At 40.9% G+C, this 23,783-nt stretch overlaps 1 protein-coding gene across 1 annotated transcript in view; it reads left to right on the top strand.

Moving 5' to 3' along the window:
• The window catches only part of nfatc3a (nuclear factor of activated T cells 3a), a 66,178-nt gene extending 42,709 nt beyond the window's left edge, over window positions 1-23,469 (top strand). Inside the window, exons 7-10 of the mRNA XM_044190678.1 lie at window positions 5,223-5,278; window positions 5,449-5,575; window positions 7,543-8,628; window positions 20,296-23,469. Of these exons, the coding sequence (XP_044046613.1) occupies window positions 5,223-5,278; window positions 5,449-5,575; window positions 7,543-8,628; window positions 20,296-20,372 (1,346 nt within the window). The 3' untranslated portion in view covers window positions 20,373-23,469. The remainder of the gene's footprint in view (window positions 1-5,222; window positions 5,279-5,448; window positions 5,576-7,542; window positions 8,629-20,295) is intronic.
• The last annotated feature ends 314 nt before the right edge of the window (window positions 23,470-23,783 follow it).

The following is a 23,783-nucleotide window of genomic DNA, read 5'->3' as shown; positions in this document are numbered from 1 at the left end:
TTAAACTTGGACTGGTGTTCTCAAACATCTCAGTAGGCAACACCAATACAATTTACTTTGGAGCCCTGTGACAGAGAAATATAAAAAAGGAGGTTTGAATCTCTATTTTGCAAACCAAACCGTTTCTTAGTTTCTCTTGATTCTCTCTATTGTTTCTGGAATATGACCATTATTGTCACAAAAAAAAAAAATCCAGAGAAAATTAATTTTTCTCATAAATCTATTAAATCTACCCCTGAATTCTAGTAACAAATTGTTTAATGTGTGTGCATGTGTTCTCAGATCACATCTGTCATTATCTTAGCCTCAACAAGTCCTCTTTCACCACAGGGCATTTTGTCAAATGCAGAACTGATTTATGTCTGTTAGTAATGTTGTCTAGACAGAGACAATACACTCAGATCAGAGGCGATACACCGTATATCCTGATACAGACTTTACATTACAATATTTTCACTATATTTTCACGACAATACAACCATGCTTAGTTTACTTACTCAAACACTGTCATTACGAAAATGAAAATGTTTTTGTTTTAATTAGTTTATGGGACAAAGAAATGTATATATAGAAAATCCAATTTACATGGTGAAGGTAGGCAATACTTTTTTCATGCCATTGCTATCCAAAAAACACACTCACAGACACACACTTACCAGGACAGGCTGTATTCACACCAAATCAGGCGTTGCGGCGATTAGCGCAGGGTAGTGCAGCAGTGTGGGAGTGTCACTACATGGCCAATTTGTGTGATGTGTGTGCTGATTGTAGCACAAGTAGGCCATATACATATTATATGACAATATAATATATAAATATATTTCTCGCCTTCATGATGGTCTGAATAGGTCAATAAATTTGTCGCTAGTCGCTTTTTAGAAATAAAGTCGCTAAGAGGGTCTGAAAAGTCGCTAAATCTAGCGATAATGTCACCAAATTGGTAACGCTGTGTGTGTAGAGAGAGGCGCTGCCTGAGCCCTGCCCACGGTGAAACTCCACACAGAGGGTAGACGACGAGAGGACAGAAGCAGCGCGACCAGAAATCACAGCAAAACGTCTCTTAGCATATATTTTTCTGGTCATTTGGCTTAGGCGCTGTGAAAAAACGCTTAAGCACTGCGCCCCAAGTCTTATAATGGTTGTTAAAACCCTACTGTTTGTTCTGGTATCATGTTGGCTAAATTCTTATGTAAACAAACGCGCATGTAAACACAACAGGCAATATTGAGGTCAGCAAAAATAATTGTCCATATATTGTAAGATAAATCGATAACTTAATTTTCACAAGGACATACTAACCAGAAATCCCAACTTGAAGAGCAACACAATGCCAAGCAACTACATTAACGTCTTTGTACTCCCTCATGGCAGGGTTGCACAGCTCTGGAAAGGTCATCACGGCAGTGATCAGTCCCTCTTCCATCTTCACAGTTGCTCTGTAAACAGTGGAATGCTACAGTGCTACATGGTAGACAAGGTTCTTCTTCCCGTGGGCTTCTTCTGGTCTGATCACTGGCTTATGTGATTGGCCACCACAGCGTGACGTCAGGTTGCGTTTCTCCAAAAGTTGATTCTGTTTCAACTTTTCGCCACAGGGCCGCTGCGTTTTTTTCCGGCATCCCCTGTGATCCCAATGCCTGATTTGGTGTGAATACAGCCTTATATGGTCAATCAATATGCTAATTAGATAATGAAATACATAAAACAGATGCATGCCTTGTCTTGACATTATGTTTTATTATGAACATTGATACCCACATTTTTTGTCTCACACTAAGAAAAAGATCAGTGACGGGGGGCACATCTAGTGGCGCACATATGCTGCATCTACAGTAATCATAGTTAGCAGTGTTTGCAGTTGGGAAGCCAGTGCAGGATCACTGTCACTGCAGTATGGACTCTTATTGGTTGCTTGCGTCACCTGTGTAGAGAGGTTGGGAGCTTGGGGGTCAGGATGAATCTAGAATAAGTCTCTGTTTACTAAGATTAGTATTTGTGACATTAAAAGTTGCTTATATCTGTTTAACGAATGTCTAGGCTAAAGAGATTACCTAGTTAAACTCCCTATGCTATTCATCCTGTTTCTTTTAAGTCACCCATCATTCTCTGCCTTATTTTTTTCTGTTTTGTACACCACTCCATAATCAAAACATGTAATAGCTGTTGCCTGGGATGGAAATTTTACATTTGTTGAGCCAGTCTCTGCCTGCCCGAGGTACCTTAGTGATGTAGAGCAACATAATCAAGTTCACACATGGCAGAAAGTTGAGTGGTGTTTTTCTGAGTAAGAGCCATTCTCTTAGATTTTCTAGGGGAAAAAAAAGCAGCCCAGAAGAATGTCTTTACCTCTTTGAGGTGTACCAGGTGAAGCATGGCATAGAAAAGTAGCATGGTTAAAACTACTCACTGATGGTCAAGTCTTTGTAGCACAGCAGCAAGTGGAAACCTGAGAGAGGTGCATCTTGGGTAGGGAGTAAAGCTGGGCCCCATGGTGCATGAAGGCAGCGGACTGTGGGAGGAGACAGAAAGAATATGAAAGGGGAGGGGAAGATGATGTTGATTAGGTTTGTGTAAATGATCCCCCTCATCATGACTAATCCGCCTGCTTTTAGTGCAGAAAGGCACTGATTGGAGTAAGTATAGGAATGGAAGAAAAGAAAGAAAGAGAGGCAGTGACAGATATTTTTCCACCATCTCTCATAATTGAAAGACAACAGTAGATTCATGAAGAACTGGAGAGACTGGCCTATTGTTGCTAGTACACAGAGATTATGGGATAGTGCTATAAACGACTTTACTATATACAGAAACAGAGATTCTAGCATTTGTTCATGTGCGATCCTATTTTAAAGCAGATAAATGTCAAACTAACGAGATAGTTTAGGCTTGCTATCTTTTGGTATGCATAGCTTTGGTATGATTCCTTAATGTAACCTTTACTTGGGTCTTCGGGATTTTAAGTTTTCTTGCAGCAAGCGAATGATACGCTGAAAGCTCACACAATGAAAGGCCTTTACATTAAGAAAATACTTCCAAATTCTGTTTTAATATCTGTGATGTCTGTTTTCCTCACTCCCTCTCCCCTTTTCTGCCTTTACCAGTGGTCTGATGTACATCTTTCAGGGAAGAGATGAAAAAGAAAATATTTGTTAGTTAAGCAATACATTTTTGTTTTAAGTTATTTGAAGTAGTATTTAGGAAATGAGAAAGGATAAAAGGAAGACGAAAGGGAAGGCAGATAAAGGGACTTCATCAAACATTAAAGTTAAAAAATAAGTCCATAATTGGTATAAGTATTTCAACTTTACAAGGATGAATGTTTATATAAAGGAGTGGACTTTAAAGGCTATAACACTGGCTGCCTTGAATAGTGACTAATGCAGCACGTGTACTCTGTAGTCGTGTTGTTTCTGTTGTAAAAGTCAAACAATTGTGGGCTTTTACAAAGATGTTACAACATAAACAGTAATCACCTACTTTACTTTTGCTCGATCTTCCGGCACAATGGGTGTGCCTTCTTTTCCCCTCTGACTGGGGTGTGCAGGGCGTCTGGATGATCCGAGTCATTGTCTTAGCGTGGTATGAGGTTCCTGTTGGTGCTTGTTGTCTGACAGAGCATGTGGGGCCCTTGCTCCTGCCTGTTGAATGTCAACAAGCTGCACTGCAATAATGCATTGCTGTCAGCTGCAAAGACATTCAAGGTCATTTGCTCATTGGAAAAAAATACTCTACATTATCTACAAGTTAAGCTCTTCGTTCATAACAGAGAGAATCTCTGTAGAGTTATGACTGGCTAATGTGCCGGTGGATTACTACAGCTAAGGCTAATGTTAAGGTGAGATCAGAACAGGTAAATCACCTACTTAAAGCTACAGTGAAGTGTGGATTTTGGTAGAAAGCTGAATAGCCTAAATGTTAGAAGGCTTACAGTTGAGTGCTTACTTTGTTAGAAGCTACATGAAGGCTAGTCCTCTCTGCAGACATGTTGCAGATGTCTGACAGCGGTATTTGGGGGAATCCTTTGGGTTTTGAGGAAGAGGCCATGCAGGTGCAGAGTATACTTGCACCATGTGAGCACCATGAAACAGGCAACTGCAAATTAATTTGCCTCCACTGAGAGACTGTATAGTACTAACTTCGTTGTCAAAGTTTTTATTCTTCTCGATGCTGCGATGACTGTGATTTCTTCCAACCACACGGCAAGCCTGTCAGAGTTTTCACCCCAACTGCTTCCCTTCAAGCAGCTGCCCCTAAGATGTCTGGCCAAATAATTAGATCCCTCATAGGAAAACTGGAAAGGATGTTTTCTAGCCAGAAACCTGGCAGTGTGTAAAGGCATTTTAAAATAAATGCAATTATTCCACTGCTCTCTCCATAATTTTAACCAGGCAAGACAAACAGCAGGATATTTGGACATTTGATTACTATTTAATAGCTGCTAAGATTTTCTCCATGGGGCTTCTGGGCCTTTAAAAATGACATCATTTTGATGTCTCTTGGTTCTCCAGAATAAATTGAAATCGTGTGCTTTTCTAAAGCCTCGTGTGGTTCTTGAGCCCTGTCTGTTTGAGAAAGCACTGTACACTGACATCATCTTTAGGAAAATAGAAAATAGAGAAAGTGAACTACTCCAGATGAAGAAAGTTGTTTTGAAAGACTTCACACTATACTTCAAAAGGGGGCAATTATATAACTGTAGTCATTAGTGATCATGTATGGCCTGGGTTTATTACTGCTTTTGTATTAGTTATCAAATCAAATTGTATTAATTTTCATTTTCAGTCCATTTGTTGTTTTTATGCCTATTTTAACTGTGTGTTTTGAAGTTGCTTGTATGAATGATTGCAGTTGTTGTGGTTGCGAGGATGTACTGTAGTCTGCTTCATCACAAGTTTGTCTCTGAGATTCACCCATGGAGCTTTCAGTCCATTCTTCATTGAAAAGACAGGCATTAATCTGTTTGTCTTTAGCCAGACCTGCACTCAAGTACTTTTTAAGTCTTTTCTGATACACTGGTCTGTCAAATGTGGCTGTTTTCCTATAATTTTGAGGTTAAATGTAAAGAAACAGAGTTGAGAGTGACAGGAATGATGAAAGAAAATAGTATGTACAGTAAAAGTTTTCAGATACATTTTAACTTGTGTCTTTGCCTGTTCATGGCGCTAGGATTATCACTGTTTTATGCATTTAGCTTTGTTTTTGTTTTTAACCATTCCTTCTAGATGGACGGCCGCAGTGGGAAGTTGAGGCAAAAATAATCCGTGAGAAATCTCAAGGAGTAAGTAGTCATTCATCTACTGTACAGTTATTGTACAGCATTTTGTCTGTAATATTTGTACTGTAAACTTGTCTGTTGTAATTTTTTTGCACTAGTATTTGCATTTTGGTATTATGTTTTGTCTGCAATAAGTGTATGTTAATATTGTTAAATGTTTGTTTTCTTTGTAGTCGTGCATCATAGTGGAGGTCCCTCCCTACCACAGTAAGACTGTGGGCTCAGCTGTGCAGGTGCAGTTTTATGTCTGCAATGGCAAGCGGAAAAGGAGCCAATCGCAACGCTTCACTTACCTTTCAGGTGAGATGCAAGGTTTTTGTTGTTGTGTTTTTTCAGCTGATAACTGCTAAATAAATAAAAAAATCCATGGGGAACAGGTTAGGCAAGGGAGCAGCTAATCTTATGCTGTTTTAGGTGCTAAAGTAAGAGAAACCCAGTAGTTTCCCTACAGCTCATTTTACAGACATTTACACAAAGAGATTCTGTCAAACTTTACTTTGCATCCCTTTGGGTGTATTGCTTCCTCCTGTAGTTAATCTCCTAAGGTAATGACAAGAAGTTTGACTGACAGCAGAGACAGTTGTAACGTGCTCTTCGTGTCGCACACTTCTCCACAGGGGCTTCACTAACCCCATTTCTCTCTTTCTCTCTCCAAAGAAAGCATTGCTGTGGTTTAAAGGGGGGCTCTTCCACTAACAATAACATTAACACCTGCCAACTGTTTATTTTGTGAAGCCTACTCAAACTCCCAAGAAAAAACTTTTTTTCTCACATGTACTGTATTTGCATGGGGTTTTATGATGCAAATCTTTTGCTATCCAGGAAACTTTTACTATACATGGACCATGAGTTGTGGTTTGATATAATTATTTCAGCAGCAAGGAAACTCAGTGTTCATGATATTTTGATCTGAAAGTTTCCTTAATGTTTTTCATTAAAGTCAAATTCCTGCCTTGCTATTTGATATTGTTATTGTTTTTTTTTCCCTCTTGAAGACAGTCAAACTGAAAACACCGTTGGCGGAATATAATGACATGTGAGCATTTTGTGCAACATATCTAAACCCTGAGTTTTACCACAACAGTGTGTGTGTGTGTGTGTGTGCGCGCATATAAGCGGCTTTGCCCCGCCGCCCACCCAGCCTTTCTGTTTGCAAGCACGCCCACTCGGCACAGACAGTTCCTGTTTTCACCGTTGACAGATTAGGGCAGCCAATCAGAGCAGAGTAAAGTAACCCTGCTCTGTCAGTCAAGCTGGGTCGCTGACACCACTACTGTCACCACGGACACCGCCTGCTTTATTGTGGCAAAAAAAAAAAAAAACTCCCAATCAGTTAATCATTTTGAAATTGTTGCTTTGTCAGGCAGTCATCAGTATTTTTCAAACATAAGGAGCACACTATTTGTTAAACCTCACATAGGTATGCTCAATTTTGAGGCTGTACCACCCTGACCCTATAGTATATTTAAACATGTTCCATACTATACGTTACTCTTCTCTTACCCTTGATATTCCTCTGGCTCTGTTTTTAGCCAGAATAAAACCCATTTGGCCTTTTCGTGCCCCTTGCCTCTCAATCCCAGAGGCATGATAGGGTGAGTAGAGGGCACAACCAGTGAACTTGTTTGTTCTGTTGGTCTGATTTGGGCTACGGGGCATTCAGCTCCTCTTCCCACAGAACATTTCACATGATGGCACCCGGACTGACAACATATGCTCTCCCTCTGATTCAGAGCTGGATAAAAATAAAACTCACTGTCACAAGGCACCAGATTGGGAAATAGGTTACCGATTGACATAGCAGTACTTTGAGTTGTCACAGTAAAAGGGAATGGCCCCATTTACTATCAAAATGTCACTCAGTTTTTGATAGGCTTTTTTTCATCTGGAAGGAGACCCATTTCACAATCCATACATTTCAGAGACTATGTTCACTGCTTTGATATTCTTATGACCTAGTTTTTCAGGTTTTACTGAAACATATTTCAACTCTAAAGCCACAGCTTGGGGAATTAGTGGGGGTTGAGAATAAGGAAAAACTGGACTACTGTACCTGAAGCAAAAATAGCATTGACACTGTCAATGTTGCAAGGCAGTGACTTGACAAATTTATAAATTACGTGTCTTTTCTTTCTCTTCTTGCAGTATTTGATTGTTAGGCGTAACTGACAGTGTGGTTTTTCTTCTGTTCTTTCATCCTGTCTCTCTTTCCTCTTTCGTCACATCTCTCTTCCTCCCTCTCTCTGTGTAAACCTCTCTCCCTTTAGTCATGGTGAAACAGGAGCACAGAGATGAGTTGGACCTTCCTGCAGTACCCCCTATGTCCATGCCCCTGGCACATGCTGCCACTCTGGTGTGCACCCAGCTGCCTTCTCCTGAGCAGGGCCACCCATCGGACAACCTTCTGTCCAGCTCCCCTCACGCCCTGGCCACGGGCTCCGGACCTGGCCTGCTACCCCTGCAGGCCCCTTGCCCCTCCCTGGGCTCCCCGTCTTTCCAGCACCTGCCTCACCTTCATGGTCGCAGTTTGCACCACCCCCCTGCAGACTGCCACATGACGTTCCACCCGAGCTCTGCCCCTGCTCCTCCCCGGCCCTCCTACCAGCCCATGCAGCATAGCCACAGTCACGGTCATAGCCTGCCCTTCAACGGCCAGCCCAGTCTTCCTCCTCAGGGCTACGAGAGGATGCCCTTTCAGCACAGCCCCAGTGCAGCGTCACACCCAATGGGCATGGGAATGGTGTACCCCTCCTCCCCTTGTTCCTCCCCATCAGCTCCTTCCTCTTCAACCACCAACCCCATTGCTGGGTCTCCCCAGAGCCAGCAACCCCTGCTCACCCCCTCATCCCCACACCTCCACACACTTGGAGGCTATCACTGTTCCCCAAATCCCACCCAGGTGCCCTCTCCTGGTGGCCACCCCCTTGTGGGACAGCACTCCTCCCAACTGCAGAGGGCTATGGGCTACCATCCGGTAGGTCAAAGGTCAGCCTCCTGCCCCACACCGTCCAGTGCCCCTCCTCCACGGATGATCCCCTCTCCGCACTCTGGGCCTTCCTCCCCTCAGCTCCACTCGCTGCCCTACCAGTCTCCCACCTCATCCTCCCCCACCTCTGGTGGCAGTCCTCTGGGGCCCCTGCAACAGCAGCCGCATTCAGGACAGCCTTCTCCCCAGGCTACAAGCCCAGTCATGGCTAGCCTGTCCCCGGCTGCAGCAGGGCCTCTGGTTCACCCTCTAAGCCCGCAGGGGCCCTTTCCCTCAGACGGGGAGAGGCTAAACATCAAGCAGGAGCCAGAGGACAAGGAGCCTACCTTCCGCTCCATCGGCCTGCAGGACATCACGCTGGATGATGGTAAGATATTTATTTTTCATATGGGTCAGTGTGCACCTGATGTCTTCAACAAGCAGAAAAGCATGTCATTGAGATCAATGACGTCAACCTGCCTTCTCTGCTGTAATTGGTCAGTTCATGAAAACACAGCAAAGGACGTCTATGAAAAGTTATTTGAACTTGAAGCTCAAGGAGGTAGTCACACAGAACAGGCGAGGCCATCAGAAATAGACACTTGTTCAGAATGGGTTGCAAGCACTCTAAAACTGTTTAAAACAATTAAAAAGAGAAGCTGGCCCTCAGACAAAGACACCCAGTGGACACCCACCCTCACTCCATCTACATTTCACTTTGTCTTGCTCTGTGTGTAACTACATGTTTTTGCTGGTTTTCCTTTCACATGAGATATTTGCATAGCACACCCATCTGTGATTAATCTCATTTTCAGCCTAAAACAAGGGCCCGCCGAGGGATTAAATTGACCCTACAATATGTCACGCACAAGATAAATATGTATCTGATGATGTAAAACAATACAGAGCACCAGTTGTTCTGTTTTCAAGGGGCTGAAAACTTGATGCCTGATTTCAGTGATAGCATTTCATCTGTCATTGCAGCGCACATTTGTGTACACAGGTTCATTACTGACAGGTCCTGTGACTTAGTATTGGGTAACATAGACACAATAAGACTGATAACTATAGTATCATATTAAAGGGCTTAATTGTAAACCGCTAAGCTTCTGTATCTCTGGCAGCAGTTTGGAGATTAATTACAGTTAGTTTTTTTTTTTTTTTTTTTTTTTTTTTGGCTTCTTGGAACTGGGGAGAGGGAGAGGATTGCATCATTTTGTGCTACTTGCAAAGGCTGTAGCTGGAACACAGAGACTACAGCTGTGTGCTGCTGCAGTAATTACATCCTGTGTGTGTTTGTGTGTGTGTGTAGGTGTGTTAACAACTCTAATTAGCATGCTCAGGAGAACTTGTTGACTTAACAATTGACCGTGAAGTCAGCACATGCATTTAGCAGCTTTTTTTTTCTCTCATCCATGAACTCGACTTCTTTACCTAAAATGTGTGTGTCCAAACTATTCTAAATCATCTACCTCCTTATCTGCCGTTCAGAGCCTTGCCTGGTTTTGTTAACCCCATATTCAAATGAGGGTCCTAAAGGTTTAGGGTTAATAAATAGCCTGGTGAGGCTGTGTCAGGGAGGTGTGATATTGTGTGCTAGCAAGGGTCAGCCTACTTAACACAGGGCCATTGTCAGTAAGTCATGTGTGAAAGACCAACAGCCACTGAGGTTCATTAGTGCATAATACTTATGCATACACATAAGCTAACACACATTCAAACATTTAAACTGTGTGGGAAAAAAATCCTGATGACAAAGATTTTCTGTCTCTTTTCTGTCTTTTCACAGTCTCACATGTAGATGCATGTATGCACTCATAAAATCTGTTTACTCAGAAATTTTTCACATAAAACCGTAACTCAGATTTAGTCGGCCTTTCCCCATCACATATGCAGAGGCCGACACACAGCCACTCTGAAAGTAGCTGGCTGCACTCACACTCTTGACAAAAAAGTGAGAAAAGTTTGTGAGTGACACGGTTCAGCCGGGAATGTAAGCTCTCCCTTTGAGCCTGTGGTTAAAAATAGCTTTCTGTGCCAGCCGAGCTCTGTAGGCCATGTTGTGAAGTAGCGACGTGAAGCTTACACCCAGCTCTGAGTTTTAGGAGGTCGCAGCACACTCTCGTAAGTAGATCATATTCACTCCAATTTGACAGACAGACAGATCAGGATGGGCACAAAATGTAGATCCAGAGTAGCGGAAAATGCACATAGATTCATACAGTATAAAATATACACATGTGTATACAGTACATATACATGTAGATGAAGATGAAGATGATGTTTAAAGTTGTTAAATATGTTTAGACCCTCAAATATAATCCAGAATGATGCCTTAGAGCGATTATGCAGAGTTAGCATTTTAAGGCAGTGTATATGACTACTGTGGCTGGCTATATGATTAATGTGGTTAGAATAGGGGAAACCAGCCTTCTGATCTACAGTTAAGTAAAACTGCCATCAACATGTCACCCTTTAACTCAGACTTTAGACATTTGAGAATGAGGATATATCACCTTTGCTCCCTCCAGCTCATGATTTTCACTCCATCTCCTCCTGTTCTTGTATTTTTCCTGCTGTCCTCCACTTTATTTTTCCTTACAAAATACATCTTTTATTAAAACATTCTGATGTGTTTTGGAAAAATTGTCTTTAAACAGTTGACCTGTTGAAAGCTGAGATTGAATCATTATTTTGCATATCATACAAACATTATACATGAAATAAACTACTGCAGTAGTGTCACAGACTTGTGTCAGTGGCACGAGAGGGAATACGAATGTGAGTGTGTAGAAAACTGCTCTGGTTAGCAAGCAGATGGCCCTTGTGACGCACACCAGAGCATGCTTGAGATGTGTGTGTGTGTGTGTGTGTGTGTGTGTGTGTGTGTGTGTGTTAGATGGGGTATTGTGTTTGCGTGTATCTGTTTGATGTTGTGGAGGTGTGAGTGTACTGTATGTCTGTGTGTGCGCAGAAAGCAGGAGACACAGGAGGTGAGAAGACAGACTGACAGACAGATGGACAGACAAGGTCAGGATCCAACCCCACTGCAGGGTCACTCAGCTGAGACATTCAATCTGAAATGTACTTGGAATCTGAGATTAAAGTAAAATGTATACTGGATAATTTAAGGCTTTTTTACAGTATATACTGTGTATTTTAAATTGTCCGTATCGACTAAATGAAGTAATGAAATTGGACTGCATCCAAATATATAAAAGAATATTTATAAAATATGAAATGGCTTCTTTGAAATGCCACCAGATGGACAGTAAGGTGCTTTATTTTTATTAGATTTTGCAGTGAAAAAAAGGAAAATAAGATAACAAAGGCAATGAACTGGAAAAGCAAAGAGGACTTTTCAACAAAGCAGCATGGGACAAAACTGAATGTCACTAAAATGTGCAGCTTTGTCTATTTCTACTGCTTTGATGTCTGAATCAAAACAGAACAGAGTAAGGTCGGGTGCTGCCATCATGAAATATTATCAAAGACAGGTTTTTCATGGTTACCGTTTGGCACATTTGGCATAGAGACCATGGTGTGTCAGTACCTAAACAAAGAAACACATACAGGTTCTGTTTGCTGCATTTAACTTAATCAGCACATGACGATCTCTATGTTTACAGGGTATTGATGGGAATGGATAGCACGTGTGTGTTTGTTTGTGCGTGGAAGCAGTTACCGTGGTGTCGGTAGTGTGCGCAGTGTGTTCACAACAATAGCTGGTATTTTGTTGGCCCTGCCCTGCCCAAATGCACAGCTCCCTCAAACTGTGAGCTTTGAGGGTTAAAAATAGGCGGAGCCCTGCTGCCTTCAGTCCTTGAGAGAGACACAGACACAGTAATGATACAAATGCACGCACACAACACAGATACACACAGGGACTGACACGTTATCCAGTAGATGTAATCAAATATACGAGGCAGAGTCCGTGCAGTCACATCTTTTAAATATACGTTTTTATTGTTCTGTTTTTCTATCTTTACAAGGGCACAGACTGTGTAGAAATAGACAGAAACTTCCAGGAGCTGTTGCTAAAAAAGTTGTGGTGTCACATATGGTGCGGCACAATAGTTCCTCACATGCTGTTGACATTTTAATTTCACAGTCAGATTTTACAGGCTACATCCTTGTTACTCACAGACTTGCACACATGCACACTGCATTTTATAAATGTAAAGACCCATTAAGCAACATTTTAAAATCCGCTTATGTGCTTTGTTGCCCAGATTTAGATGATAAGATAAAGATCATGATTGGCTAGTAGTCCTTACCTAGGTACTGCGCAAGTGCAACTCCCAACAAAGATCGAATAGAAGCGAGATGCTAAAATGGAGCATTCAAGACACAGGGTGAAAAGAGGTGCTGCAGCAATGTGCAGTATGAGTAAAAATATGGTGTTTTTTGAAAATTAAACCATGTAAACCTATTCTGGTACAACCCCAAAATAAAATTATGAACCTGAAAATTAGCATAATTTCACCACTTTAAATATGAGACTACAGCCAGCAGCCAGTTACTGGGTGCAGCCTTATATTTAACAGACCGATAAGAGAGTGGTATTGCTCTTCTCATGTGACTCTCTCCAAGAAAGTGAATATGTCGCACTATTACTTTAAAGGTTATATTGATAACATTTTTATGTAGACAAATATTAAAAAACACCAAACATCCACAGAGCTTTTAGAAAGGTGTGGAATAAAATTGCTGTTGGTGTCACGTGGTATGGTTGCCATTTAGTGTGGAAAACACAGATACTGATGTTAGCACATATTAGCTATCTTAGCTTAATCGTCAGAACAACAATAACCCATAAAATTACAGTTCTGCATATTTAAACAAAATAAACAACAACTACCGACAGTCATAGTCCTTAAAACCTTAACTAATGTGTTGTCACCGGTTCTAAAATTAGAAAAATAACAGCGTCAATCCCTGAGGAGCTATGTTAGCATTAGTGACAGTTGTGTCCAGTTACCTAACGTTATAGTTCCCTCAAATAATGTAACGTTATAATGAAGATGCATATCAGAGGGGATTTAGAAGTGGGCCAGGGTCTGGTTTTTCTCAGCTGTTTTTTTATAATCCACTATGAGATTTGTTTTCAGCAGGAAAACACTTCAACTAGTGTTAGGTCAACACTACGCTAACACTAATGCTAGCTAATGTCAACTTTTACTGTAGCTGTCTGACTAATGTCTCACTAATGTGGGTTTTAATAGCATCCCTATAATGTACTGTACTGTACTCTTTGATTGGATTAAAATGTAAATATTTACCTAATGTCTTATAGTTTAAGGATGATTAAAATGTCATTTTATGGAAAGTGTTGCAATATAGGGCCCCTATAATTATTAAATGATGGGGGGAAAAGAGTTAACTAAAGCTAGCTAGCCTTATCCTAAGATTACCATAGATAACGTTACATAAAACACCACCGCACAAAGTAACTAAATCTATAGCTAATGTATAGCTATATGTTGCAAAATTAACTCATTACTCTATCACAAAAGATTCATCACTTGATATGAGTGAGTCTGAGTCTCACTGCACTTGACCATAAAATATGCAGGTTGTGCAACGAACTGGCAACCACTGGAATAGAATGGAGGGGGGAGGGGGAGTGCGCCATCTAGTGTCAATAGCACCTTTAACATCAAAACAAGTAGCTCTTTGTAATGAGAAAGGCTTGTCAGCACTGCCAGTCCCACTGAGAATCAACAGCAATATCCCAGTCTCCTCAGTTTTAAGTCTCCTTCAGCTCATGGGCAGCTGCTCTCCACAATCTGACGGTATGCTCCTTGAGTGTTGCAAAATGGCAGAGAGCCGTAAATGAGTAAAACAAGTGAGTGGTGAAGAGGTCAACATCTAGCAATCCAAAAAAGACTTGGATATTTTTCTCAGAAGTTGGCCGACCAGACCAGGGAGCAAACGCCAGTGAATATTGGATTTACCTTTGACAGGTGGCGAGAAATACGACTCCAGTTGTATCCCAAATTAAATTAAACATGAAATTAGAGTTGGAAATGACCTTTGGTTTTTGGCTACCTTTGTAAATTATCTTGATTCACATGTTTTTCTTTGGAAAAGGCCTGAAAAGTTCATATGAAGTTAGTCAATGTTTCTTTTGTACAGTAAAAATACACCTGCCGCATTTATTGTCATTTAATAGTCACCATCAAAAAGATCAACAACCATCATTCAGCAACAGTGTGAAGCAAAGTCATTTACAGTAAAAGCATTGGATGGTTGGCAATTCTGGCTGAGCAGCCTTTTTATGAAACATTAGAATTCATCACGAGAGATATTGCATCAGACAAATTTTCCATAATTATTAACTTTGTATGTTTGTGTACACAACCAGGAAGAGAAGTAAACACATTTGTAGTTCATTTAACTGTGATTTTTTTGTATGAAACAACCAGAAATAAATAAATTTTTTTGTCTGTGTGCACATGCATATGTGTGTGTATGGGACCATCTTAGTCAGAGGCTTCATGCAACCATTAACCAACCATAACAGAGTAATAACACAGAACTCTTGACTCGATGGCATAAAAAAACAACAGTGGAAGGAAAATACGTTTCCATCAAATGCTGCTGCTGCTCGTTAAAAACAATGGCAAACATTTGCTGGTCTTTTCCCCTGAAACAAGTGGAAACGGACTTTCTGTGTCATCTTTCCATACAATTAAGGTCTTAGAGAGTGTAATGCAGAGGTCTTGGCAGAGGCTGGAGCCTGGTGTTGAGACGGTGCCAGTGCTGCCTTTTTCTTTAAACCGGAGGAGGGGAAGCCTGGAAATCCCTCGGTGGGGATGAGAGCAACATATTAACTCTCAGTTCATGTTTTAGAATATGCACTTACCAAATGATTATGAAAATGAACAGCACTATCTTTACTATCAAGATTTAGTTTGTTGCGTTGTTGGCTGCTCTTGTTGCTCTTCCTGAGTGTCAGTGTTAATTTGTGCTCGTCAGCCAAGCATCAAGCACTGGCGTTTGACTGGAAAATGAATGCTAGACACCACATTTCTCATGGCGCACAAGTGAGGGGTTGACAGAGTGTGGTGAAGTAGATTTCACTCCCACTAGTAAATGTAGAGCTTCTGAAATATGTGTATACAAGTGTGTGTGAACAATACATTTTTCTGTGAGCTTTTGGTGAGTCATCTGTGCTGTGAAATCGACAGAAAATTCATCTTCAGCAATTTTTCAAACAAAAATACAAAACATTCTCTAAATTTCAAATTCTCACATTTCTAAAAAGCTATTTGAAGATATCACCTTGGGCTTTAGGAAATTTTAACAGGCAATTTTCAGGCATTTTATAGACCAAACAATCAATTGATAATGAAAATAATCGTTAGTTGCAGCTCTACTGCTGTATATTGTCCTCATTGAACAGGAGACATTAAGCAAAACTTTGCTCACGTGAAAAAACTAATTTATTTATTTATATTAGATGGGTTAGCAACTCCTGACCGCCACCCATTAAATGGCAGGAAAAACTTTAGTGTAATTGTGTTTTTGACACCAGAGACTCATCAGCTTCATTATCTCTGCTGATAAGTCCTCCAGTATGTACTATTAACCATTGTAGTGGGTTTTGCTGATCTCTCCTGGTGGCCATTTGGGCTCCAGTAGTTTGGCCTGTGGTCATCTGCTGAGTGGGGCCGCTACTCTGTCCTGGATCAAAGGTGGGAGTCTTGTGAATCACTTACCGTCAGATCGAATGGGAAATCTACCGATGATTCACACAAATGAGTGACTTTGAGAAACAAGCTTCTCCGGTGTACTCTGTGCCCTCACTCACCCACTCACTTACTAACCCCAAAAGTGAGATTCAAATAAAACAGAAAGGGATCCCAGAGCAGCAGCAGAGTTAAAAGAGTGAAGCAGAGAAAGCTTTACTGAGGCAGATCTGGAAGATCTCAATACAAGTTCCATCAACTGACCATCTATTTCCAATGTGTGTGTGTGTGTGATCGCTCTGTGGATTTTGAATTCACGTTTTCTCTCATACCTGAAGCTTTGTGAACTAGTGTGTATGTCATTACAGGGCCCTGCAAGTGGAAACTGTGTGCTTTGATATTCCCTTTTGCAGGCAAACCAAGTCTCTTTCTGTTCCCTTTGCACAAATGTTTTCCATTGTGGCATGTTGTCTTCATTTGCTGGACTCAAGAATCAGTCAATCTTTGAGTTATTTGCTTAAGCTGCTCTGCCAGAGTAATGTTTTTTAAGCCTGGGTCAGGGAACTTTTTTCAGTGTGTCATAGAAGGTTATGATAATTGCCCATTTTCCATTTCGACAGTAGATATGTTTATCGAGTGTCCAATTGCCTATTTCACTTCTGTTTTGCATTATGCAAATCTTTTTAATATACCTCCTTCGATATGCACTTTAGAAGCTGAGTCGTGAGATTACCCAATCTCAGTGGTCTCCTGCTCGATGTGAACATTTCTTTTGGGGAAACATTTCATTGAGCACATTTGACAATAGATTTGACAAATTTGTTTCTAGAGTAACAGTTTATTTTTTAAAGGATTTCTTTGGTTATATCTTTCTCGGGTTATTAATCTGAACCCCCTGCCTTGTTCCTGACTCTTACTGATGCTTACTGCCAGTGAACAATGATGCTTAATTTAACAAATGACTGGAACTGGCCTACTTCAGATTTAACAACCTTCCACCCTCTTTCCCCTGCAGTTACTCTAAAACACGAAGAAGCTTGATCCTAAAGATTAGTATAAACATTTTAAAAACATTTGAAAAACCCAGTACAAGGAGCATGCTGTATAGATGATGAAGGACTCAGACCTCACTTGCTATGTACTCTTTTAATTGATTGTTTTTTGAATTGCCATTCCAACCAAATGTTACACATATGAGGAGCATTAAAAGCCGTCAGCACACAGGAGAAGGAGCCATCTGATGTAAGCCTACCTGAGAGCAGTAGTAGTAGTAGCAGTCGGCTGACTGCAGATGTATATTTTGACTAGGGAGCCCCCCTCCCAGTCATCTGCAGAGGATCTCCCTCCGGCTGAGCCATTCAGAGCCGCACTTACTATGGCAGGCAGCGCTGAATCACTGGCTTTCTGTTGCACTGTCATGAGCAATACCAGTAAATCTGAGAAAACACTATCAGCATATGAAACTCATCATAGGCCTGGCTCGACTCAAACCTCTCTTTCACTTCTGGGTTATTGATGTGTGGAGCTCCAGCTTTAAATGAATGATTGTATCTGAAGCATACATTATTGCTCATTGATATGGGAAAATTCAGTTTTATGTAAAATACTTTCTATGGTTTTAAACCTTTTCCCTTAGAGAGAGAGACTTTTATAGATTACTTACGTTTATTTTCTGATATTGATTCCTTTCTCAGTAGGACATCCAATCAGAAGGAAAACAACAGTCTCCTCTTTTCCATTGTCTGTTTTGAGACTGTGATTGAAATTCACTTCGAAAATAAGTATTTTTATAAGTATATTTTTTCAAACGGCCCCAAATCAAGTCGTCCAAATTTACGTTGAGTGCAGCTGTAATATCGAGAGTGAAGCCTAATGAAAGCCTGTTTCTGACAGATTGTGTGGGGAAACCTCTTCCGGCACCTTATTTATGAGAAAACCGAGTCACTCAAATTATGAGTAATTAGTCCAACATTTCGTTTGATCAAGTCATGGGTTTTCAGATTGTTTTATGTTAATTGCCCTCTGTGTCTCTCCTGAGTTATTTATCAGTCAATAGGTTAATGTTTGCCTCTGCAACAATCTAATCAGTACAGCGGAAAGTGATATGTTTTTGCAGACGCCCACTTGATGTCGGTCTGTCGCACTTCGTTGCTCATATTCCTGTGGTGTTAGAGCAGATTCACTCCCATCAACCAACAGAGCTACAGAGTTTACCACATAACATTTCAGCTGTGCAGGAGGCTATGACAGGCCCGTAAACATCACCTTGTGATTGACCCAGTAATTTATCAAAGTGTTTAAATTAGAGCTTTACACAGACCGTGATCGATTTTGAAAGATAAATGTAGACTCATTCAAGGTATTTATACATTTGTTCTGTATTAAAAGTGTTAAGAGTGAAATCTAAAACATTTCTTAGCTACATTTCACTAAATCAGTTGGAGCTTGGACAAAAGAAGCCCAGTTACTAGCTTTTTCTTTTTATCGATACAGCTGCTTTCCTTTACCAGCTGTAAGACGCTGTTTATTTTGAGCACAGTTACGCCACTTGTCTTTTGAAAGGTCATGGCCTTTAAAGGAGATCTGTAGTCCATCTGTAATCACAGTTTTACTTCACCGATGGAATTGTGTGACAAAATCGATAAACTGGCCATTGTTGTATATTATACCTGAGTGTTATATATACAAAGGTAAATGTTTGCTTTGATAGTTACAGTGTAGTCTCATATGTGCGTGGTGGTGTGATTGTGTGTGAACATGGTTGACATGGGAAAGGAAGAGCCTCCCACGCTAACAGGATGATGTGAGTGATGGTGGCCAGACACAAAAGCAAGCAGCAGAAAACACAAATAAAACAACAGAATGTACACTAAATGAAAGCCGTCGGTCCTGTGACAGAAATGAGGCGTTTAATGGAAATATGTGCAGTTAGTACACAAGAAAAAGTGACTTAGAGTGTGCTGTAGTTTGAGGAAGAGATGATGAAATTGCTAAATGGATAGGAAGGTAACACCACAAACATGAGGATTATTAAATTTAAGTGAATCAATTAATTTTGTGTAGCTTAATGAATACATTCGTTTTATTCTACAGCGTTCTTTTCATTCTGTGTCATCAAATTTAAATATGGTTTCTTTTTTCTCATGAAACATTTGGCTGGGTTCCTTTGCTCATCATTGACTGAGTCACCCCCTGCCTGCTCTATTTTTAAAAAAAAATGACTTACAGTAATACATGTGTTTTTTAAGGCCTGTGGAGTGTGTGCTTTTACAGTACAGTTGCACAAGTGGACAGATATAGGTGGAGAGAGGAGCTGCATTTTGACTGTCGTGTACAGACAGGTCTGCCTGTAAATCTCCCAGTGTGAAACTGGGCCAGAGGTCTCTGCTGCACCCTCCCAAACCAGTTTGCCCAGCCTGATTTGTGTGCTTCTTGTTTCGGATATGTCAACATCACCTTTAAAACACACAGAGAAGTCACAGGAACAAAAACTGAACACACATGTATTGTTACAGTGTCCTCATGGCTTCCTCACCACGTCAAAGTATTTGAAGTAGATTTACTTCGCGGCTGCCCTTTTTTACTAGCTCCCTGCTGCTTCTCTTGTGGTCCCAGTGTGAATACTGAATGGAGGCAATAGCCGTAGAACAATAACACGCGCTGGCTGAAAAACAGGCAGCAGCGCACAGAAAGAGTTATCTGTTATTTATTTAAAATCAGGCTCTAACTGAGTCGGTGGAGTAATTAACCTTGCTGTGCCTGAGTGCCTCTCCGGGCTCGACAGCATGTTTTTAACAATGGATTGGTTTTACACGGCCCTTTTGCCATGCTTACAAACCCCATCAACAGGCCTGAGGAAATGTACTGAACCACCATTAAAGCTCTAATGAAGTAACGGACAGCCCCGCTGGTTGGCCGGCCATACAGGACTGTGTTTATAGGAGTCGATGTGCTGTGGTAACTGGTAACAGTTGTTGGACTCAAACAAAGGTCAGAACTGGCACATTTAGTGAATGGAATAGTTTCTCTCATTTGTTATGTCAGGAGTGATTATATCTCAGGTCAGAGCCGTGACTTTGTGACCTTTGGGTTTGCCAGTTTGTTAGAGTTTTTCCATTTTGAGCTTGTGGCTCGTTGAGTTTGAGCTTTCAGTGTTGTGAGGAACTCAGTGTGGAACAACAACGCACTCTGCTGGCCAGAAATATGAACTTCATTCCCAGTAGTGATGGGCAGAAGGATCCTTACGATACGCCCCTCACTAACATTCAGACAAAAGATGTGCTGCCACAAGGCAAATGTAAGTAAATTATGATATAAGTAAGTAATATTAAGTGTTTTTCTGTTTGTTTCTCTCTTCACAGTGAATGAAATCATCGGCAGAGACATGTCCCAGTCCCCCAGCACTCATGGTCCTCCATCAGCACACAGCCAGTCATAGTTCAGTCCACGCTCAGGCCCTGACGCAGCCTTTTGGGTGAACCTTCCCCTCCGGTTCTAAACCCTGCAACCCTACAGCTCCAACACTGACCCCGGACCCTGCTCCGGGTCTAGGTGCTGGCTCTGTCTGTGATGGGAATAAGAGGGCAGAAAGAGATAAGAAAGACTGTAGTCAAAGACAGAATACGGTTGGAGATTCTGTAAAAGCCTCATGGACCTGCGAGACCACCAGCCACCACCAGAGATACAGAACTCACAACTTCAGATTAAACAGGGAGGTGAGTGCGGGAATGTAGCCACGTCGAGTTACACCGAGGTTGAAATAGTTGGAGAATAATGAGGATTAATGAGATGTGACCCGTCCCCGTTCACTCTGCGTGTGCCGGACCTTTCAAAGCACCGCTGTCTTCCTGACCAATCAGCTGTCTGTGAGTTAGAAGCACTCACTTTTTCAAATAACTTTCTGTAGCGGAGACAATACAACAGCGTGTGTTGTTGCCCCCCTCTCACCAGCATTGACCTTCATGAATGAAGACGTCTTGAGACAAATAAGAATAAGAGAGACTCAGGAGTGCACAGTGCTCTCACAGGAAGCCAGAGCTCAGATTTTAAAGAGTTTCTCAGGCAACATTTTTATAAACATCAGGATACTAACACTCCCATGAAGCTACTAAACATTCTGCGTTTGCCTGAGCAAGCATCAGCAAAAGTGTGGCCTGATGTGAGATGATGTGGCCGTGAAATCAGATTACCAAATTCTAATCAAACCAGCCTGAGTGATCAGAATTTGAATTATCAGTAAAAATCTTCCCAAATAAATTATTATTAGAATATCCGTCTGAACTTTCTGTCATGCTAAGTAAGTAAAACGGTCCCAGTTTTTTCGCTCATGGCTCAGTGATGACGACGCTTTCCACTCCTTGTTTTTCTCCCCTGTAAGTGATAAAACCATTCAGGTCTGGAGTGCAGGGCCCCAGCAGGGAGGACGAGCTCCTCTAGCGCTGGTCTGGGATCTGCAACCTGCAACATTCCATAACGTTTAGTAACCTTGCAGCCGTGTAGATATCTGTACATGACACCACCCCCTTCTGTTTCTCTATCGTCTTCTTGTTGAACAAATGCCTTATTACTAGTTAGCAGCTTTGAATGGTAGCGAAAGCTTTCTTGTTGTTGTTTTGCACAGCTGAGTTTGACTAATTTTTTTTTCCGGAAACAGATGTGCGACCTGGGTCATGTGGGTATGATTTCATGAATCCTGATGATTGGTGAGGGGTGTCAGGACTGAGCTAACCCTCTTGATCATTTTCATTCAAAGATATTTGAAGATGCCCGTTATTTCCACGTTACAGAAAAGTGTTTTTATGAATCCGCAGAGACAGACATCTCTGCGTCTGAAATTTATTTTCATGCAATAACTCCCCAAATCCCCCAGGGGCCCTTGTGTGCCTTCTAATTCCTAACAGTCACCATACCCGTGATGGCGTGACAGCCTAGGCGACATATAATGGGAAAATAATCTGCCGAAAGTTTTGAAAATATTTTATACGTGAAGATGTCAAAATATTGCATTTATGTACATCTGTAATGAATAAGGTAAAATTCCAAAGTCTACAGAACAACAATCAGTGTTTGCAAATCAAAGACTTGTCCTTAATTGTCTCCAGAATGGTGTCTGTTCTCGAAGATGTCTTCATTAATATTTCCTACTCTGACAGACATGCAGTGCCTGTACGGCAGCAATAACTCGGTCTGGAGGAAAGAGTGTTTTTCAGGCAGGTTTCTAGTCAGATGTAAGATGGATCAGACAGACCGATTCTGGTGTGAAGATTTCCATTTTTTTTTTTTTTTTGCCTTAAGCTTGACAATGATGCTCCTGCATGTGAGAGCTGAGGAGTGTTGCTTATGACGGTTTGAAATCAGTTTCCAGGTGAAAATGATTCTGCTATGCATTAAAATTCTGCCTGATGCCTTTAAAAATGAGAGGAGAAAAAAAAGACAAAAAAAGACCTTGATGCCTATAGAAGTAGACTGTAGACTTGTTGTAGATGCTTGATTGATTCTGTTAGCATCCTGGTGTTGTTCATCAGCCAATCTGCCTTGTCAAGGACGCAGTGCAAGCATCTTAATAGGTTCAGTTGTGTGTGAGTGTGTGAGTGTGTGGATGGATGGTTGGTGTTTGTACCCAATATGCTGTACAGAAGACAGGAATTTTAAGAGTCCTATTTTCAACAACAGAAGCACACACGTATTTAGGCTATGCAAACTATAACAGCAGCAAATGTGAGATATGACATTAAAATGAAAAATGAGATTATAAACTATTTGTAATAATGTTGCTTATGAACTTCACAGAGCGGAAAGAAAAAAAACACATTCAGATAGTGAGAGTATCATGTCACTATGTAAAATATTAGGATGCCTTAACTCTTGTTTGGAAACCAGTTTGTCAGTGTGTCTGTATGCTGTTCTGGGTTGATTTTTTTTTTCCACGACTAAGACACAAGTCAGTAACTATTATTACTTTTTGTTTGTTTTTTCGGAGCAGGGTGGACATTTAGGGGTTGGGTGGGAGAAGGGAGATGGCTTTTTTTTTTGATGTAAAGCTGGTCCTGCAGCTCGAAAGACTTGAGTCAACAAAAAACGAAACAAAACCAGCATTGACAGTAAACTCTGGCTGCCGTCCTCTTCTGTCACAACCAAAGACCGAACAAGATGTTCCCATTTTACATTATGGTAAAGCAACTGAGACTGTACAACTCTATTTTTGATACTTTGAAATGGATGTCATTCCTAAAAGGTTGGGGACATGTATGAGTGTTAAATATATACATATATATTTATATATATATGTATATATACACACACATATATGTATACATATACATATATATACATATATATATGTTTTGTAAAATAAAAGGGAAATACAGGTTTAGCTGATGTTTACCAAGCCTTGTATTGTCATTTCTTGTATATTTTGTATGTTAATTTTTTTGTAATTTTTAAGACTGCAGTGCTTTTTGAAATTATTCAAAGGGAATACCTTGCATCATACTGTAGGCTCTAAAGTAGTGTATATCAATAAAACAGAAAACTCAGCTATGGTTTTGTGTCACTTTTTCCTGCATGTGTTTGATTCAAAAGCAGCCTTTTCTTTGCCAACTCTGTGATTCCACTCTTTGATTCTACCAAAACCGTCCCACTAAACCCTGTTCACAACTCCGCACACAAGTACACACAAATTTACAAATAACAAAGATATGTGTGTGTGTGTGTGTACTATTTTATTAATCCCCTTGGATTAATTAATATGTGTATAGCTGTAAACACATTCGTTCACAAGGGCAGTGGTTTGATCAATAAAAGGTGAAGTTCTGATTTGTATCACTTTCAGCGAATTTGACTTTCATTA

The sequence above is a fragment of the Siniperca chuatsi genome, linkage group LG1 (assembly GCF_020085105.1).
Source record: "Siniperca chuatsi isolate FFG_IHB_CAS linkage group LG1, ASM2008510v1, whole genome shotgun sequence".
Lineage (NCBI taxonomy): Eukaryota > Metazoa > Chordata > Actinopteri > Centrarchiformes > Sinipercidae > Siniperca > Siniperca chuatsi.
Note: the sequence above shows the minus strand (reverse complement) of the source record. Positions and strands in the feature narration are given on the sequence as shown.